This window comes from Mus caroli, chromosome 2 (assembly GCF_900094665.2).
Source record: "Mus caroli chromosome 2, CAROLI_EIJ_v1.1, whole genome shotgun sequence".
Classification (NCBI taxonomy): Eukaryota; Metazoa; Chordata; class Mammalia; order Rodentia; family Muridae; genus Mus; species Mus caroli.
In genome coordinates this window covers 32,958,429-32,976,874 of record NC_034571.1, presented here as the reverse complement: position 1 = coordinate 32,976,874, position 18,446 = coordinate 32,958,429, and the positions used below count along the sequence as shown (strand labels likewise).

Genomic DNA, 18,446 nt, shown 5'->3' with positions numbered 1-18,446 from the left:
TTTTGGGATAGCATTGGAAATGTAATTGAGGAAAATATGTAATAAAAAATATTAAAAAAAGAGTCTCCAGAATTCTATATGTAAACTATGCTGGTCACCCCCTGAGGATGAGTAAGCTATTGGGGTCTTACTCGTCATTGACTACTGGCTCTAGAAGGTAAGCCTTCCTGTAGAGCATGGCCAGGTGGAGTAGGTCTTCCTATTTATTGGCAGGCCTTTCTTACCTCTGAGCACAGTTGACAAAAATCACACGCCTTCTAGGGCACAAGTCAAAGTTAATGGCTGCGGAAAATCTGAAACAGCCACCCCTAGGATTTAAAAAATCATAACCACATAACATAGTTTCATTATAGAAACTCAAATTCTCACTACTATGGTATCTAATTTCCCTTTAGAAATATACAAGTTGGGAAGAGATCTTTACTCACCATACATCTGATAGAGGGGTAACATCCAAAATATATAAAGAAATCAAGAAGTTAGACTCAAAAAGAAAATACCCCCCCCAAACAATCAAAAAACAAAAAACAAACAAAAGAAACAAATAACTCAACTAAAAATGGGGTACAGAGCTAAACAGAGAATTCTCAACAGAAGAATCTCAAATGGCAGAGAAATACTTAAAGAAATGTTCAACATCCTTAGACATCAGATAAATGCAAATCAAAACCACCCTGAGATTCTATTTTATAACAATCAGAATGGCAAAGATAAAACAAACAAACAAACAAACAAAACCCAAAACAAAAACAAAACAAAACAAAAAAACCAAAACAAAACCAAGTGATAGCACATGCTGGCCAGACTGTGGAGAAAGAGGAACACTCTTCCATTGCTTGTGAGATTGAAAACTGGTAAAACCACTCTGGAAATCAATCTGGTGGTTCCTCAGAAAATTTGAAACAATTCTACCTGAAGACTCAGTTATACTTCTCCCCGGCATATACCTAAATGATGCTCTATCATACCAGAAGGGCACATGCTTCACTATGTTCACTGCACCCTTATTTGTAATAGTTAGAAGGTGGAAACAACCAAGATTTCCCTTAACCAATGAATGGATATAGAGCTATTAAAAATGAAGACATCATGGATTTTGCAGGCAAATGGATAGAGCTAGCAAATATCTATCATCCTGAGTTAGGTAATCCAGACCCAAAAGGGCATTCATGGTATATATTCACTGATAAATGGATATTAACCTCAAAGTATAGAATAATCATAATACAACCCACAGACGGTATAAGAAGTTTATCAAGAAGGAAAGACCAAGTGAGGATGTTTCAATCCCACCTAGAAGGGGGAATAAAATAATCATGCAAGGTAGAAGGAGGGAAGGGAGAGGGAAAGAAAAACAGGGCAAGATCAGGTATGAGAGGGGACAGGAGAGAAGCCCAAAGGGTCAGGAGAATGAATGGAAACATACAGCTAAAGGGGTTGGAAGTGGGGGTAATCTCTATTAAGTCCCAGAGATCTGGGATGTGAGAGGCTCCAAGGATTCAATGGGGATAACCCTGCTGAAATGTTCAATAGTGGGGAGATGGACCACCTCTAGTAGATAGACAGGTCCCTGGAGGTATTGGGTCACCAACCTACCTTCAAAAATTTTGACCAAGAATTGTTCCTCTCTAAAAGGAATACAGGAAAAAATGGAGCAGAAATTGAAGGAAAGGCTGTCCAGTTACCAGCTCAACGTGGGATCCATCCCATAGGCAGTCACCAAGGCCTGACACTATTATTGATGCTATGTTGTGCTTTCAGACAAGATCATAGCATGGCTCTTCTCTGAAAGGTTCTACCAGCAGCTGACTGAGACTGATGCAGATACAGCCAACCATAGGACTGAGGTCAGATACCCCTATGGAAGAGTTAGGGGAAGGATTGAAGGAGCTGAAGGGGTTGATAACCCTGGAAGGGAAATGTGGGGGGTGAGTTGGTGGATGAGGGGGGTGAGTGGGTAGGGGGTGGGATGGTGAGCACCCTTTCAGAGGCAGTGTGGAGGGGTAGGGGGTGAAGAACTCTTGGAGGGAGTGCCAGGAAGGGGATCAACATTTGGAATGCAAATAAATACAACAATTTAAAAAAAGAGTGGAATATGAACATAAACTCCGGTTGCTGACCCCATAGTCTCACTCCATTCAGCCCCATCAATGTACTTCCCTTTCTAACCTCTTTTATAAACTCATTAACTTCAGTGGCTGGCACATCACAAGAATCTGCGGTTGATGTATAAGGCTTACTTTGCTTAAACTGTAATCATATTTTGATGCTGGTTATTAATCATAGTATCTTAAAATTCTTTTCTTGACTTTCATGGCAATTCTTTAAAGTTTAAAATAGCCCTTACTAATTCCTGTTGAAATATGGTTCTTCAATGGCAGAAATTTGTCATACTGTTCCTCATTTAAAATTTGCTCTATTAGATTGGAAAATATGTATGAACTAAAATGAACTAAAATTTCTGCTTAGGTATCAAGTCAAATTTCCATTATTATTGTGCATGTAATGAGTTTATCCTTTAATGGTCTAATATTCTTCATTTTAAAGGCTTCTCATCAAAGGACAGGTCTCTAGGATTTTTCTCCTCTGTATTCAACCAGCCTTTGTGGTGAAGAGTATATACAAGAGTACCGACAGCAAGGAGATCTGTCATCTGCTCTCAAAACCTACGAGGAACCTTTCTATTGAATTTTTGGTTTAGTAAAAATCTTCTTAAAGTATTCAGTGACTAATTTCTCTCTGCACTCACTTCTGAAGATGAACAGAATGTTTTGTGTGTGTGTGGGTGCCCCTCTTGTTCTGACAGTGATGACATCTCAGACCCTACTGAGAAAATGAGGACTTATAAAACCAGATTGGGTGTTCTTAGTACCTATAGATGTAATTTATGATTCTATATAATTTAGAATTCTTTTTAGTTTGAACTTTTGGAAATATGAGATCGAAGTGGACATTTCTTTGGAGACTGTTGTGTCCTGTGATTTTTTTTCTGGATACTTCGTATGAAAGGATGTTTTGCTAAGAAAAGACATGTGGTGTTCTGCTGAAAACTGTCTTGTGAGAGGGCATATGGTATTTTGATATAGCTAATGCTTGAGAGGGTGCATGATATTTAGGAAGAATATAAATGCAACCCTACAGACAGTAAGAGGAGGCTCTTGCATTGGCTTGCTTTGCAACACTTTTCCAGATTCACAGATATGTCAGAGCCTTTTGGTTTCTTCTGGATTAAACCACTGCTCCTGATTCATGTTTGGTGTTTTCCAATTGGATTGGACTGCTGAAGATTGGAATTGCCCCCAAAGAATTACTTTTAAATAGTTCCACAACCCCCTTTTCTATTGATCCTTCTTTTCCCCTACCTCTGGTAGGTGGGCTAAAGGGAGATGGAAGTGTTTAAGAACCCTTATTAAAGTAGGTTTAGAAAAATGTAAACTGAGTCTGGTGAGATGTCTCAGTGGTTAAGAGCACTGACTGCTCTTCTAGTGGTCCTGAGTTCAATTCCCAGCAACCACATGATGGCTCACAACTATCTGTAATGGGATACAGTGCTCTCTTCTGGTGTTTCTGAAGACAACAACAGTGTACACAAATGAAAAAATAATCTTGCTTAAATTAATTTGGCCATGATGATTTGGTCTTTCCTCCTCTCCTCTTTGGATTAACATGCATGTGGTATAAATAAGAATTAAGCACAAACTTGCTTGTATCCTGCCTGATACACTGACAGACTGATATGTGTAGCTTATAAAGGAAGCTTTTGAAGATTCCTGACATGTATGAAAATGAATAATTAAGAGAAATGGAAAAGGAGTTGTGTCCCAAGAATTCACTCTTGTGATGGAATTAATGGTGAAACCTTGCTGAGATCTATGAATATTTTTGTAGTTTATTCCTTTCCAACTTTATTCTCCTTATTCTTAAACTGAATAGCTGACACCCATTGACTTCCTCACCATCTGGCAAATGTACTACCATGTTATCTTCCTCTATACAACAAGATGTCTCCACCATTTGAAATGTGCTGCCCATTTCTTTCCTTTTGAGTCCTTTTTTGGGTCCATGTTCAATATGTCTTTAGAATGATGTCAACTCATAAGATCATTCTCAATTTTCCACTAAGATCACTTAATTTACTCTACTTAACAGTGGTCAATTTAAAATTCCTATGTCTGAGAACCTGGACATGCTTATTGAAGGTATAATTACCAATCTATTGAGTTTGATAAAATTCTGAGATTTGGATTACTGTAGTACAGAGTATGAGAATGAACATGTACTTGGTCAAGATGATTTACAGAGCACTGTCATGCTTTCAGATCAGTGATGTTGGTGGTTAACATAACTTCATAGTATATGATACAGAGATGTAGAGAAAGGAAGTGTAGCCTGAAAATGTCTTAGGTCATCTCACAGTTATATGTTTCATACTTTTGCACTTCTATGAGTGAAGCCTGTCCCTTAACTTCCTTAAACCTCTCTTCATATCTTTGTTCCTCAGGCTATAGATGAAAGGATTCATCATAGGTGTCACTACTGTATACATAACAGTGGCTACCCGGTCCTTCACCACTGAGTACATGGAGAGAGGCCTAAAGTAGACATAGATGACACTCCCATAGAACAGGGCCACTACAGTGAGGTGGGAGCCACAGGTAGAGAAGGCTTTCCATTTTCCAGCTGCAGAGGGAATCCTGAGCACAGTGACAATGATTCTCATGTAGGAGAAGAGTATGCATAGGAAGGGAGTGACAATGACAGCCAGGGTCTCAGTCATGACCACGATCTGGCTGGAGGATGTGTCAGAGCAGGATAGCTTCAGCACAGGCTGAGTATCACAGAAAAAGTGNTTAATGACATGGGAAGCACAGAATGAGAGGCGAGACATGAGAAGGACACGGAACAGTGCATGCAGATGGGAGATGGTGCAAGAACCCAGCAACATGAGGAGGCAGCGTTGTGACCTCATCACCACATCATAATGTAAAGGGTTGCAGATGGCCACCAGTCGGTCAATGGCCATGGAGGCCAGCAGGTAGCTATCTGTGTTTGCTAATGCTATGAAGAAGTACATCTGAACTAGGCATCCCACATAGGAAATAGTCTTTGTCTCTGAGAGCAAGTTCACTAGCATCTTGGGTACAATGACTGTTGTGAAGCAGATATCCATGAATGACAAGTTGCTGAGGAAAAAATACATGGGTGTATGGAGCCTGGAGTCAGAGCGGATGACCAGGATGATGAGCACATTCCCGATCACTGTGATCAGGTACATTATGATGAAGATGCCAAAAAGGGGTTTCTGCATCCAGGGATTGGTAGAGAGACCCAGCAAGATGAAGTCTGAGGTGCTGCTTCTGTTCATTTCTCTGTCTCTGGATATGGTTGGAAATGGTGTGGACAAATTGATCAAGACAATGTCCCTCCTATCCTCTGGCCTGCAATGAAATCCCAATGCCATTCATTAGGATTTAAAAATATGTTTAGTTGAAGAAATTATACTAAAAATAAAAACAACAGTAACATCAAAGAAGCTACAAGTTGAAAAAGTCTAAACTGTTTCCTAAATTAGAAGATGAAAGTTGTTCTTTTATTGGTAGAAACTTCTGTTGCTTATATGTTGGAGTTCTCAGTGCCATCTGTATATGTATATATAATATACACATATGTATACATCTGTGTATTTTATACACAACATTTGTTTCTTAACCAACTCCTTAGCTTCCATTTCACACTGGTTTTAGGGACCAAGTACCGATTTCCACTTTGAGTGAGGATGCTCTTATTCAAGCCCTCTACATTCTTGAGATCTTCTCATAAAGCTCTTCTCAGAACTCTGAAATGGTGATGATGATATGAATAGTACAATAATGCACATCTCAATTAATTAGTAGTACTTATTGGACATTCATTTGAGATAAACACCCCCTAGTTGTTTCAGAGAGAAATATGAGTAATGTTTAATGTTTTCATTGAAATAATAAAATATGAATTTTTATTGGTAACCTTGAAGCTAGCTGTCCTCCTTAATATAGAAATATTATGACAGGAATAGAACTTGTTGCTGAAATTAATTGCTCAAATTTGTTATCTTTCATTTTAGCAAACTTATCTTTTCATGTAAATATTTAAATATTAAAATAACATAATTTTAGAATATTAGAACCAATTTCTACCAACATTACATGTGATAAAGGCAAGGATACCCCCTCATCACTATTAAGGTATTTTGCTTATATTACTAAATGACTTTGGTATATTAAGCTGATGACAAATGAAAATAAAAAAATACATTGTAGGTGTATGTCGATTGATGACTAGACAAAGGGAAGCTATGTATATACATACTGTAGTATGTTATTCAAATCTATAGAAAAACATTATCATGTTACTAGCAAGAAACTGGGTAGAACTGGATATAAGCCAGGTGCAGAATACCAGGTATTGCAGGTTTTGCTGATATGTGGACTAGGGAGGAAAAAGAATCATGAAAATAGATGGAGGTTACAAAAGAAATAGAAGAGGAACAGGTATGCCAGAGGGCAAAACATGTGATTATGGTCAAATTAGATCCTATGCATGTATGAAGATGTTACAGTGAAACCCATTATTTTGTACAATCAATATATCTCAATAAAATGCCAAGGAAAAGGGGCATAAACATTGGCAAAGATGTAATTGTTATTCCTTTTAAGCAACTTAAGTATGTGCATTAAGGAATTGAAGATAGTCATCTAAAGACTATGTAAAGACTTATGAAGGTTTCACTAATCTGCCTAGATTTTAGATAAATATAAAAATATTCATATTGTTTTTACTTTTCAGACATGGTTTTTGTGTGCACCTAAGCCTGATCCTGAGGTCACTTTTATCCTAAGCTGCCTGAGAAGTTACAATCTCCCTGCCTCCACTCTTCAATTCCTGAGATTACATGTGTGTGCTATCATATATCGCAAGAAAATATTCATCTTCTTCTCATATTACAAAATGTAACAGAGAAAAGTGTTTTAATTTAAAAATGGTCAGAAGATCTGAAAGACACCTGAAAATACATCTCAGGAACCGAAAGGGACAATTTCAAACAAATACAACTTAAAAACCAACATAAATGGGGAAAAAGAAGTAAATAGGCTTAATTCAGATAAAGCATAACAGAAATCACACTTGTACAATGAATACATGCTGATAAAAATTAGAACAATTAGTAGTATATTCCTATTACTCAAAATTATGTTGTATTTGAAGAAATAAGATGGCTAATATACCCTGATATTTTAATCATTATCCAACCCATTGCAGTACTATAATTATGTGTATGTTAGATGGCTTTTAAATCATATTTATTGTTTCAATCCTAAGAAGCAACATTTTTATTATTCTTATTTTTATGAATTAAAAAATGTATACAGTTTGATAGCTTTAAATAGCTTACCAGAACCCACACTTAGTTGAGCTGTGGTTTCAATGCAGGCCATCTAAAACAGTTCTGGAACTATTTCTGGTTATGCTAGTGTATAGCTGTTTACTATAGTATCTGTTGTTTTGTTAAGTGCCAAGAGTAAGTTGTAGTTGGATCATAATGTATCCAAAAAACCCCTGTTTTGTAACGAAAATCCTCATATATGTTATGTTTATGTTGGTATTTGTACAATACATATGTTTATCTTTTATTTATTTTATTTTTGAGACAGGGACTCGTGTATCCCAGTCTTTCTGGAACTTTCTTTGCAGCCAAAGATGATGCTGAAATTCTAATCTTCCTGTGTCATCTTCCTAGAACTATAGGTGTGTGCTACCATTCTGGGCTTATGGGTGCTGGGGATTGCTCACATTTACTTTGTAAAGAGTTTCTATGTACTCTCAACTTAAGCTTTATTGTATATTGAGCTAACTATTGCCTAGAAACATTTTCCCAAATTGTTCTGTGTTTTAAATATGTTGACAATGAACTGCCTGGCATTAGGCTCTCTGAAGTCTGATTCTGGTTGGCTACAATCAATCTACACTGGCTTTTCATTCTTATCTCTTTGTGTTGTTTGGTTTGCTGCCTGAATACTTACAGGGACTCTCTCACCTAGCCCTCTGGTTGTCTTCTGAAGTGATATCAGGAGAATGAAAACTAATTTTCATATGTAACTTTATGCTATACATAGCTCATTTATTTTTTGATAGTTATATTAAAAATTACACACGTCTATTGTCCACAACATGATGCTTTGAAATATGTATATCCTGTGGAATGGAATTAGCTAATACTGCAGGATCTTACATTTTTTTTGTGGAAAAATCATATTGTTTGTTTTCAAGAAATAATGAACACATTATCTTTGAAATTTTATAATTAAATAGGTGGAATGGCCTGGTAATTGTATTTCATAGGGAACCAGACCCAGACTTGTGTGCATATTTTAAGGGTTTACTCTTTGATATACACTGTAAATATATTAGGTACAGTGATGCATGCTCTTTGTGATGCTGTTTTTTTTTCCTTCACAGACTGTTACTATGTATACACACATATATACAATTAGATTATGAAATGTGGAGAGTTATGTTAGAGTTTATAAGCATTGAAAATGATTACAGGTACTTTCAACCTGAAACAACTGCCTTACTACTGATCAGTGTGTTCATTTCATTCCCTAGACACACTCCATTTCCCCTAGGGGTCTTTTGCCATCATGCCTGGGACACTGCACTGGTATTAATAGGCTACTTTATCATCTCTGTTTAAACATATAATAAATAAATTGGTGTCATTGGTTCTTAGGGGCAAGGATTCAGCCTCTTTCATTTAGCTGGACTTAATAACCATTGTGTATTTTTTCATGTCTTGGGAAAGTCATTTGATGTCTCTGTTTCTATCAATAATGATACACATGCATGTAAGTATATGTATACACACTACTTTCTTCTCTACTTACCTGTGTCCTTTGGAAACATACATCTCACTTGGGATAGAGTCTGGAAATATTTTCTCCATGGGGATTGTAGCACTGCTTACATCATATCTACAAAACTCTCTGTTGCTCCTTTCCTTGCTTTGGGAGAAATGACAACAATAGACATCTTGAACTAACTTCAGCTCTGTTGGGTCTTGACAACAGCTCTCAGATTTCCTAGCCTTAGCCCATGACTTTAGGCTCTGTCTTGGATCCTGGATTTCAGAAACCTAAATCTAGGTATTTGTCCACTTTTCACCCCTAGTTTTAAGACAAACATCTGTGGTGTTGGGTGCACAGCCCTCTTTAAGTAATTACTTATCTTAGGATTCTGCAGAGTCCCATGCAGACTGGATTCCTTTCTATCATCATTGAAATTCCTCTGTCTACCTTGTTTTCACTCCTGTGTCAGATTAGAGTTACAGCTCTTGTCTTTTGGTTCTAGAGAAGGTGGCATATTGTTCTAAGATTTATTTCCCTCTCATTTCATGTTGAAAGCCTTTGAAGCACCATCAGATTCTTTGATGTAAACAACCCACCCATTTCTAGGGTGTTCTCTGTTTCTTCTATCCACTTATTACTTCTGCTTTAATTCTCTTAGGAATCACAATTTCAAGGATTCTTACTCTTACCTCTCTCTTATTAATTCTGTGGTTGTGCGTGGACGTTTTCTGTTCTTCATGGTGCCTTGCTTAGGTGTGACCAGTCAGTATTTATAAGTGCAGCTTTGAATATATAGATTACAGACTGTGTCTTCTTGGTCTCAACATGGAGGTCTGACCCAAAACCTTTGTATGTGTTATATTCACAGAACTTTTGATCTCTCAGCTCTATCTTTCACCATTCTAGAGCTGGTATGCTCACAGTGTCCAGAGGAGCTTGCTTTCTTGGGAGTGGCTCTTTCTCACCATGAGTTGAAGCTTGTCCTCATATGTTTTTGACATTTGATAGCTCTGTGTTTTGCTTTACTCTCAGTACTTAACATCCATTGAGTCTGACCTTTATGGACAGCAGCTCATTTAGGTTCCTAGATAATGTGAGCAAACTTTTTGTCTCCTTAATATTGGCTTAACCTCCTCTTAAAATATGATGATGAGATGAGCAAAATCTCTGATATTCAGCAGATATTTCAAAATTCTAACAGTTACAAGATGTTCACTCTATCTCTGATGGGGCACAGAAATTTGAGTGTAGATAAGCCTCTAGTACCTGATTTCAGAAACCATCTATCCATTATGATAGGTATTTCTCACTTGGTCTCCTGTCTAGTAAACATGGACATACATTTCAATTAAAATAATCTTAGACTACCTTAAAACTACCTCCAAGTTGGGATCTCTTTTCTTCAATTATTTTTAAAAATGGATTTGGAGGAGGATTCTAGCTTTATTCACATCCTAGGGATATGCATTTTACTGTGAAGTCACACTCCAAGTCTCTTCAACCAATCTGGGATATTCATGGAAAGGCTCTTCCTAGTGTTACAGAGAGTCTGCTAGACTTATATTCATAAGAACATGTTTTTGGGTTTGACTGTGCTGTTAAGAAGTCTTAACTAAATGTTATATAATTGACATGAATCTTGGTTTCATTCATATCAAAGAAGATAATAACATCTGGCTAGTTGATTTGCTAGGTTTAAGAGAATGTCCAAATTATATAGAATATTAGAAGTAAGATACTTCCTAAATCAATTGTGTTACCCAGCACGTGGGTGAAGCATGGATCCTTAGGTCATCCACTTGTTCCATGTCTGGTCCTCTTTGTGGATGTTCTAGACAGTATTAGGATGAATGTCAGGGTCATGTCTCCACCTCTTCTATGATGAACACTTTGCTTCATTTCTATGTTGGTGTTGGTAGGTCATTTTCCTAACCATTCCTGGCTATAAATGTATACATTCCAGGAAAATGAACAACTAAACACACCTTTAACTCTCAGTTGCATCACTGTGACTATCAAAGCTGCTCAAAGTGGTATTTCTGAAAAGTAGCTTTTGTCTTTTACCAAGTTGGCTGTACCTAATCCAGATCCCAAGTGGCAGACACCCCCTTTACTGCATGCACCCTCATACTGTGGGCATTTTCAATCACAACAATGTAGGTAATTATCCAATGCTTACATGTGGTGGGCATTGCTATAAGAACTTCACATATATTGATACATTCCGTTTTCATAATACCCTATTTTACAGGTAACAAAAGTGAATGGAGGCATCTCACTGGCATAGTACAGCTGTAGAGTGCTGCTCTTCCCATGCAGCATGTTCATTGTTTTGTTTGCTTGGCCTCTCCTCTCATTTCCTGGAAGAGAAGATTCTATGGGTCACTAATTCTAGGATGTGGACTGCACTCTTTAAGAACTCAGGGCAATGTCTAGGATTGTGTTTTAAATAGAGGAGGTACTTCAAATATCTGACCCAAGGAACAAAAAAAGATACCCCCCCCCACACACACACCTGTATTTGTAAAGACAGACATAGAGAAACAGAAAGGGAAGAAAAAGCACAGGAATGAAGATAAGGAAGAAGAGGCAACAACAGGATCTTGGATAGGGAGGACAGTCAGTAGAATGCATTAAAATTGGTATCTTGTTTTCAAAGATCACCTCCACCAACCTGCTTACCTGTGAGAAGATCAATGTTTAAAATCAGTCTCACGGATAGACGGTCTCTGAAGAAGGCCTCCTGAAATGCTAATCTAGCTTCAGAGATGTGATTTACCCTCTACACTGGGGACTAGTAGTAGAAAGAGAAACCCAGGGGCTTGTCCTGTCTCATGCCAGAACCCTAGAGAATTGCCCTTGGGATATTCCCAGGAGGGAGAACATCACTTTGAGGAACACGAGCTCCAGAGTGTAGCTTTTCACACTGGGGAAAGTAATATCATACAGTAGCAAGCTGGAAGTAAACTTGTTGCTCACATATGCACTCCAAGAGCTTGCATCTACTCGTGTGTGTGTGTGTGTGTGTTCATGCATGTACTCAAGTTTAAGCTCTGATTTTTTTTTGAGGCTTTGTGTCTGGTTGTAGAACATGATCTAGATACACATGTTGCTGGTTTTATAATGAGGGACTATAGTTTCTGTTGCTAGAGTGAGTAGATTCTTACGTTGGATTTGTCATACAAGCTGCATAACATTTGCTGTACTTTGACCTTTCAAAGCCCAATTTTGATTTTTGTTTTTTGCTTTTCTTTTTATAGACATTTATTTTTATTTTATGTGTCTGAATGTTTTGTCTGCACATACCATATGCATTCAGTGTCTACAGATGTTAGAAGAGGAGGACATCATATCCCCTAGAACTGGAGCCACAAAGGGCTGTGAGCTACCATATGGTTGCTGGAAACTGAACCTGGGATGCAAAGGCAATAATCCCCCCTGCTTTTTTTAAATAGAGATTTGAGTTTCATGCAGTCCTCTGACCCCCATAGTCTGGCCCATGACTCTCTTTGCCATCTGGAGGAGACTTGCAGGACCCTAAGAGAGTCCTGACTCCCTGAGAGGGTAGAGGAGGGAAGAAACATCCAGCCTAGAACCTTCCACTAGCAATCTCCCACCAGTTGGGTCCACCTAGGATATCACCCAGCAGAGGTGAGCTGCATGCTGTCTCATGACCTCCATCTTCAGATACACCTCTCTCCCTGCCTTCCTAAGGACCATTGTGGGGACTCCAGGAGCATTCAGCTTAGACTGCTCCCCAGTCAATCCTCTGCCTACCAGGTCCACCTGGGGCACAGACAGCAGAGGTGACTAGAATCTTTTTGCCTCAGATCCATTGTCAGGTTGTGCCTTCCTTCCTAATAAGTCCTGTTGGCATCTGTAACATCCAGCCAATGTCAGGGACAACCAGGTTGCTAAAGGACAGTACAATCACCAAGAGCCAGGGCAACATGGCAGCACCAGAGCCCAGGTATCTTGTTACAGCATTCATGGATGGGTGAATGGATGGGGCAGAGCTCCCCAATCCAAACCACTCAACGAACAACTTTTTTCTTTTTCTTTTTCTTTCTTTTTCTTTTTTTCCTTTTTCTTTCATTTTCTTTTTTCTTCTTTCTTTTCTCTGGGCTTTTTACACATTCTTAGACAAAATGTTCTTTAGAAAATTAGCTCAGAGATAAAATGTTACATAAAATGGAAGATACAGAAGGATGTTAATATTAAGTTCAAAGCAGTTTGTTTCATTCTGATATGCTCATTGGTTCAAAGCAACAGTTTTTTTTTTCTTTTATGTAGCCTTGCCTTATCATAGTGTACACCTGTGACTTCATCCTTGGACCTAAATGCTTTTCCTTGGACATAAATTTGTCCCAAGTATATTTCCCTTTTTAATGTGATTGTAAATAATCATTGTATTTCTTATTATGCAGTCTTTACTTACTATATGAGGAGTGGACACATTCTATTCTTGATTCTAACATTGTTACTTTTTTTCTAGTAAAATAACTAAGACTGTCTCTTAAAACTTTCTTCCTAAAATTATTTTAATCAAGTCAGGAATTCTTTAGAATCATTAATTCATCTAAACAACATTAATTCATGAAAATTCATCTTTATGTTGATCTGCAGGCAATCTGATCAATACAGTGGGATAATGCCCAGGGATTTTATTAATTTTATAATGACAGGAAAGGCATATATTCTGCAAGAAGCAGTCCTGAGATAAAGTCTCTTTGGGACCTTGCCATCGAGCTCACTCATTGCAGACCATGCAAAAATGGTGGTCCACCTCCTGCTAGACTTCACCAATACTCGATGACACTCTACTCAGTGAAGTTGATTAAAGGGAAGAAATAAAGAAAGAAATTAAAGACTTTTTAAGAATTCAATGAAAATGTATGTACAACATACACAAACTTATGGGTCACTATGAAAGAACTGCTAAGAGGAAAGTTCATAGCACTAAATGCCTTCATAAAGAAATTGATGAGATCTCATACTAGCAATTTAAATGTACAATTGAAAGCTCTACATAAAAGCAGCAAACACACCCAGGAGGAGGAGTAGGAAATAATCAAAGACGCAGGAAATAATCAAATTCAGGTCTGAAACCAATAAATTAAAGCAAAAAAAAAAAATAACCCAACCAACCAACCAACCAACCAACCAACCAACCAACTAACCAACCAACCAAAACAATACAGAGAATCAAAGAAATCAAGAAACCAAGAGCTGGTTCTTTGAGAAAATCAACAAGATAGATAAATCCTTAGCCAAACTAACTAAAAGTCAGGGAGACAGTATCCAAATAAACAAAATCATAAATGAAAAAAAAGACATAACAAGAGACTCTGAGGAAATTCAAAGAATCATTAGGTCTTACTTCAAAGCCTGTACTCCACAAAATTGGAAAAATCTAAACAAAATGAATGAATTTGTAGATAGATAATCACTTACCAAAGTTAAATCAAGATCAGGTAAACTATTTAAGCAGTCTTTATATCCACCAAGAAAATAGAAGCAGAAATTAAAAGTCTCTGAAGAAAAGAAACAGAACAAAAGGAAACAAAACACCCACAGCAAGACTGCTTTGTATAGAATTCTTTCAGACTAATAATGTCAATACTCCTCAAACTATTCCACAAAAACAGAAACAAAATAACATTGTTAAACTCATTCTATGAGGTCACATTCACCCTGATACCTAAACCACACAAAGATTCATCAAAGAAGAATTATAGACTGTTTCTCTTACAAATATTGATGCAAAAATACTCAATAAAATACTTGCAAACACAAGAACATAGTTTGCAAGTATTTTATTGAGTTGAACTAACCAGTTCCCCCAGAGCTCATGTCTCTAGCTGCATATGTAGCAGAAGATGGCCTAGTCGGCCATCATTGGAAAGAGAGGCCCCTTGGTCTTGCAAACTTTATATGCCCCAGGGGAACACCAGGGCCAAGAAGTGGGAGAGGGTGGGTAGGGGAGTGGGGCGGGGGGAGGGTAAAGGGGACTTTCGGGATAGCATTTGAAATGTAAATAAAGAAAATACCTAATAAAAATTTTGAAAAAATACTTGCAAACTAAATCCAAAACCACACAAAAAGATCATCTGCGATGAGCAATTAGGCTTCATCCCAGAGATGCAGGAATGGTTCAATATATGAAAATATATCCATGTAACCCACCTATAAACAAACTGAAAGATGCAAATCACATGGTCATCTCATTAGATGCTGAAAAAGCCTTTGACAAAATCCAACACCCTTTCATACTAAAAGTGAGATGCAACTGCGAGGTTGGTGGGTCCCATTTAGTTACTGGAATGTGAGATCTCCGACTACATGTTTTTTTTTTTTTAAATATTTTTATTAGGTATTTTCCTCATTTACATTTCCAATGCTATCCCAAAAGTCCCCCATAATCCCCCCCCACTCTCCTACCCACCCACTCCCACTTTTTGACCCTGGCGTTCCCCTGCACTGGGGCATATAAAGTTTGCAAGTCCAATGGGCCTCTCTTTCCAGTGATGGCCGACTAGGCCATCTTTTGTTACATATGCAACTAGAGACAAGAGCTCGGGGGTACTGGTTATTTCATATTGTTGTACATGGGTTTAATGATGAGGAAGAACTAGTGGTGCAGGGACAAGCGCAGCGGGAGCTAGTTGAGAGAGAGTAGCTCAGTGGCAAGAACATGGTTAGCTGGACCTCGCCAGGATATAGTGTTGTGACCCACCATAGGTACTAGAGCGGGAATGTGGCCTGGCGGGGCAGGAGAGTTGGCGGGATCTTTTTTTTTTTTTTTTTTTTTTAAGTATTTCCAGCAGCACTGAGATTCCATCTTAACACCCACTCAGAATTCCTAAAAATGAAGCAATAGAACATACTAGCCAAGTAATACTATTCTAAAAGAAAAGAAAATTACTTCTAATGGCATTCTGCTATACTCACAGATCATGTCTGGTTCATCTATCATCAGAGAACCTTCCTCCTGCAGCAGATGGGAACAAATAGAGAGACTACAACTAGACATTGTGAAGAGAGTTAGAGAGACCTTAGAACATTCTGTCTCGAATGAGATGCTTCCATCAAACCTCTCCTCTTAAGATTCTGAGCACAAGGAACACTCCTCCACTGCTGGTGGAAGTGCAGACTTGTACAGCTACTTTGGAAATCCATTTGTCTATTTCTCAGAAGATTGGGAAATATTCTACTTCAAGATCCAGCTGTACCATTCCTGGGCATATACCCAAAAGATCCCTCACTATTCCACAGGGACACATGTTCAACTATGTTCACACAGATTAATTCATAACAAATTTATTCATATTGGATAAAGAATGGAATGCTATTCAGCTATTAGACACAAGGACATCTTGAAATTTGCAGGCAAGTGGATGGTAGTAGAAAATACCATCCTGAATGAGGTAACCCAGACCCACAAAGATACGCATGATGAGTACTCACTTAAAAGTGAACATTAGCCATAAAGTATCAGATATTGAAGTTTCCCACTAGCAGTGAGTGAGAGCCAATATTTGACTTAAATTGTCATGGTGTTTCTTTCACAAACTTGGGTGCCTTTGGTTTGTTGAGTAGATGTTAAATTTGCAATGTTCTCGTGGGGACTTTCCTTTGATGAGTATGTAGTATTCCTTCTTACTTCCTCTGATTTTAGTTTAAAGTTCATTTTGTCAATATTAAAATAACTATACCAGTTTGCTTCTTAGGTCCATTTTTTTCTTGGAAATATCCTTTTTCATCCTTTTTATCCTGAGGTAATGTCTATCCTTGATGTTAAGGTATGTTTCTTGAATGCAGCAGAAGGATGAATTCTGCTTTTATATCCATTCTATTAGTTTGTGTCTCTTTATTGGAGAATCAAAAGCATTGCTGTTGAGAGATATCAATTATTATTGATCAGTATATATTGATTCCTGTTGTTTTTGTTGTCATTGTTGTGGTAGGTGTGTGTGTGTGTGTGTGTGTGTATGTGTGTGTGTGTATGTGTTTCCCCTCTTTTGATTTTTCTTGTCTGGGATTATTTATTTATTTATTTTCTTGTGTTTTATTGTGCTGGAATTTTCTTCCTAATGCCTTCCATAGGGCTGGGTTTGTGGGTAGATATTGATTAAATTTGGTTTTATCATGGAATGTCTAATATTCTCTACTGTGAAGGAAGGTTTTTCCTGGATGTAGTAGTCTAGACTGATATCTGTGGTTTTTTAGAGCCTGTAGAATATCTGTCCAGGCCCTTTTGACTTTTAGAACGTCAATTAAGAAGTCAGATATTACTAATAGGTCTGTCTTTATATGTTACGTGACCTTGTAGCTTTCAACATTTCTTCTTTGTTCTGTTAAGTTCAATGTTTTTACTATTATGTAGTCACGGGACTTTCTTTTCTGGCCCAATCTATTTGGTATTTTGTATGCTTCTTTTTCCTTTTCTTTATCTTAAATATTTTCTTTATTTACATTTCAAATGCTATCCCGAAACTCCCCTATACCCTCCCCTAACCCTGCTCCTCTACCCACCCACTCCCACTTCTTGGCCCTGGCATTCCCCCGTACTGAGGCATATAAAGTTTGCAAGACTAAGGGGCCTTTCTTCCCAATAATGGCCAACTAGGCCATCTTCTGATACATATGCAGCTAGAGTCATGAGCTCTGGGGGTACTGGTTAGTTCATATTTTCCTTCCACCTATTGGGTTGCAGACCCCTTCAGCTCCTTGGGAGCTTGCTCTAGCTTCTCCATTGGGAGCCCTGTGTTCCATCCTATAGATTACTGTCAGCATCCACTTCTGTATTTGCCAGGTACTGGCATAGCCTCATACAAGACAGCTATTTCAGGGTCCCTTCAGCAAACTCTTGCTGGCATATGCAATAGTGTCTGGGTTAGGTGGCTGATTATGGGATGGATCCCCGGGTAGGGGCTAGTTTCTGGATAGTTCATCCTTTCGTCTTAGCTCCAAACTTTGTCTCTGTAACTCCTTTCATGGGTATTTTGTTCCCTATTCTAAGGAGGAATGAAGTATCTACACGTTAGTCTTCCCTCTTCTTAATTTTCTTGTGTCCTGCAAATTGTATCTTGGGTATTCTAAGTTTCTGGGATAATATCCACTTATCAGTGAGTGCATATCTAATGACTTCTTTTGTGGTCAGGTTATCTCACTAAGGATGATATCCTCCAGATACATCCATTTGTCCAAGAATTTAAAAAATTCATTGGTTTTAATAGCTGAGTACTACTCTATTGTGTAAAAGTACCACATTTTCTGTATCCATTCTTCTGTTGAGGGACATCTGGGTTCTTTCCAGCTCCTGGTTATTATAAATAGGCTGCTATGAACATAGTGGAGCATGTGTCCTTATGGAACATCTTCTGGGTATATGCCCAGGAGAGGTATTGCTGGATCTTCCAGTAGTACTATGTCCAATTTTCTGAGGAACTGCCAGACTGACTTCCAGAGTGGTTGTACAAGCTTGCAATCCCACCAACAATGGAGGAGTGTTTGCCTTTCTCCACATCCTCACCAGCATCTGCTGTCACCTGAATTTTT

At 38.0% G+C, this 18,446-nt stretch overlaps 1 protein-coding gene across 1 annotated transcript; it reads right to left on the bottom strand.

Annotated features, from left to right (window-relative positions):
* Positions 1-4,441: 4,441 nt before the first annotated feature.
* LOC110289445 (olfactory receptor 1L4) lies at positions 4,442-5,365 on the bottom strand. Its single transcript, XM_021155649.1, has one exon. The coding sequence runs from the start codon at positions 5,363-5,365 to the stop codon at positions 4,442-4,444; it is 924 nt and encodes a 307-aa protein (XP_021011308.1).
* Between the last annotated feature and the right edge of the window lie 13,081 nt (positions 5,366-18,446).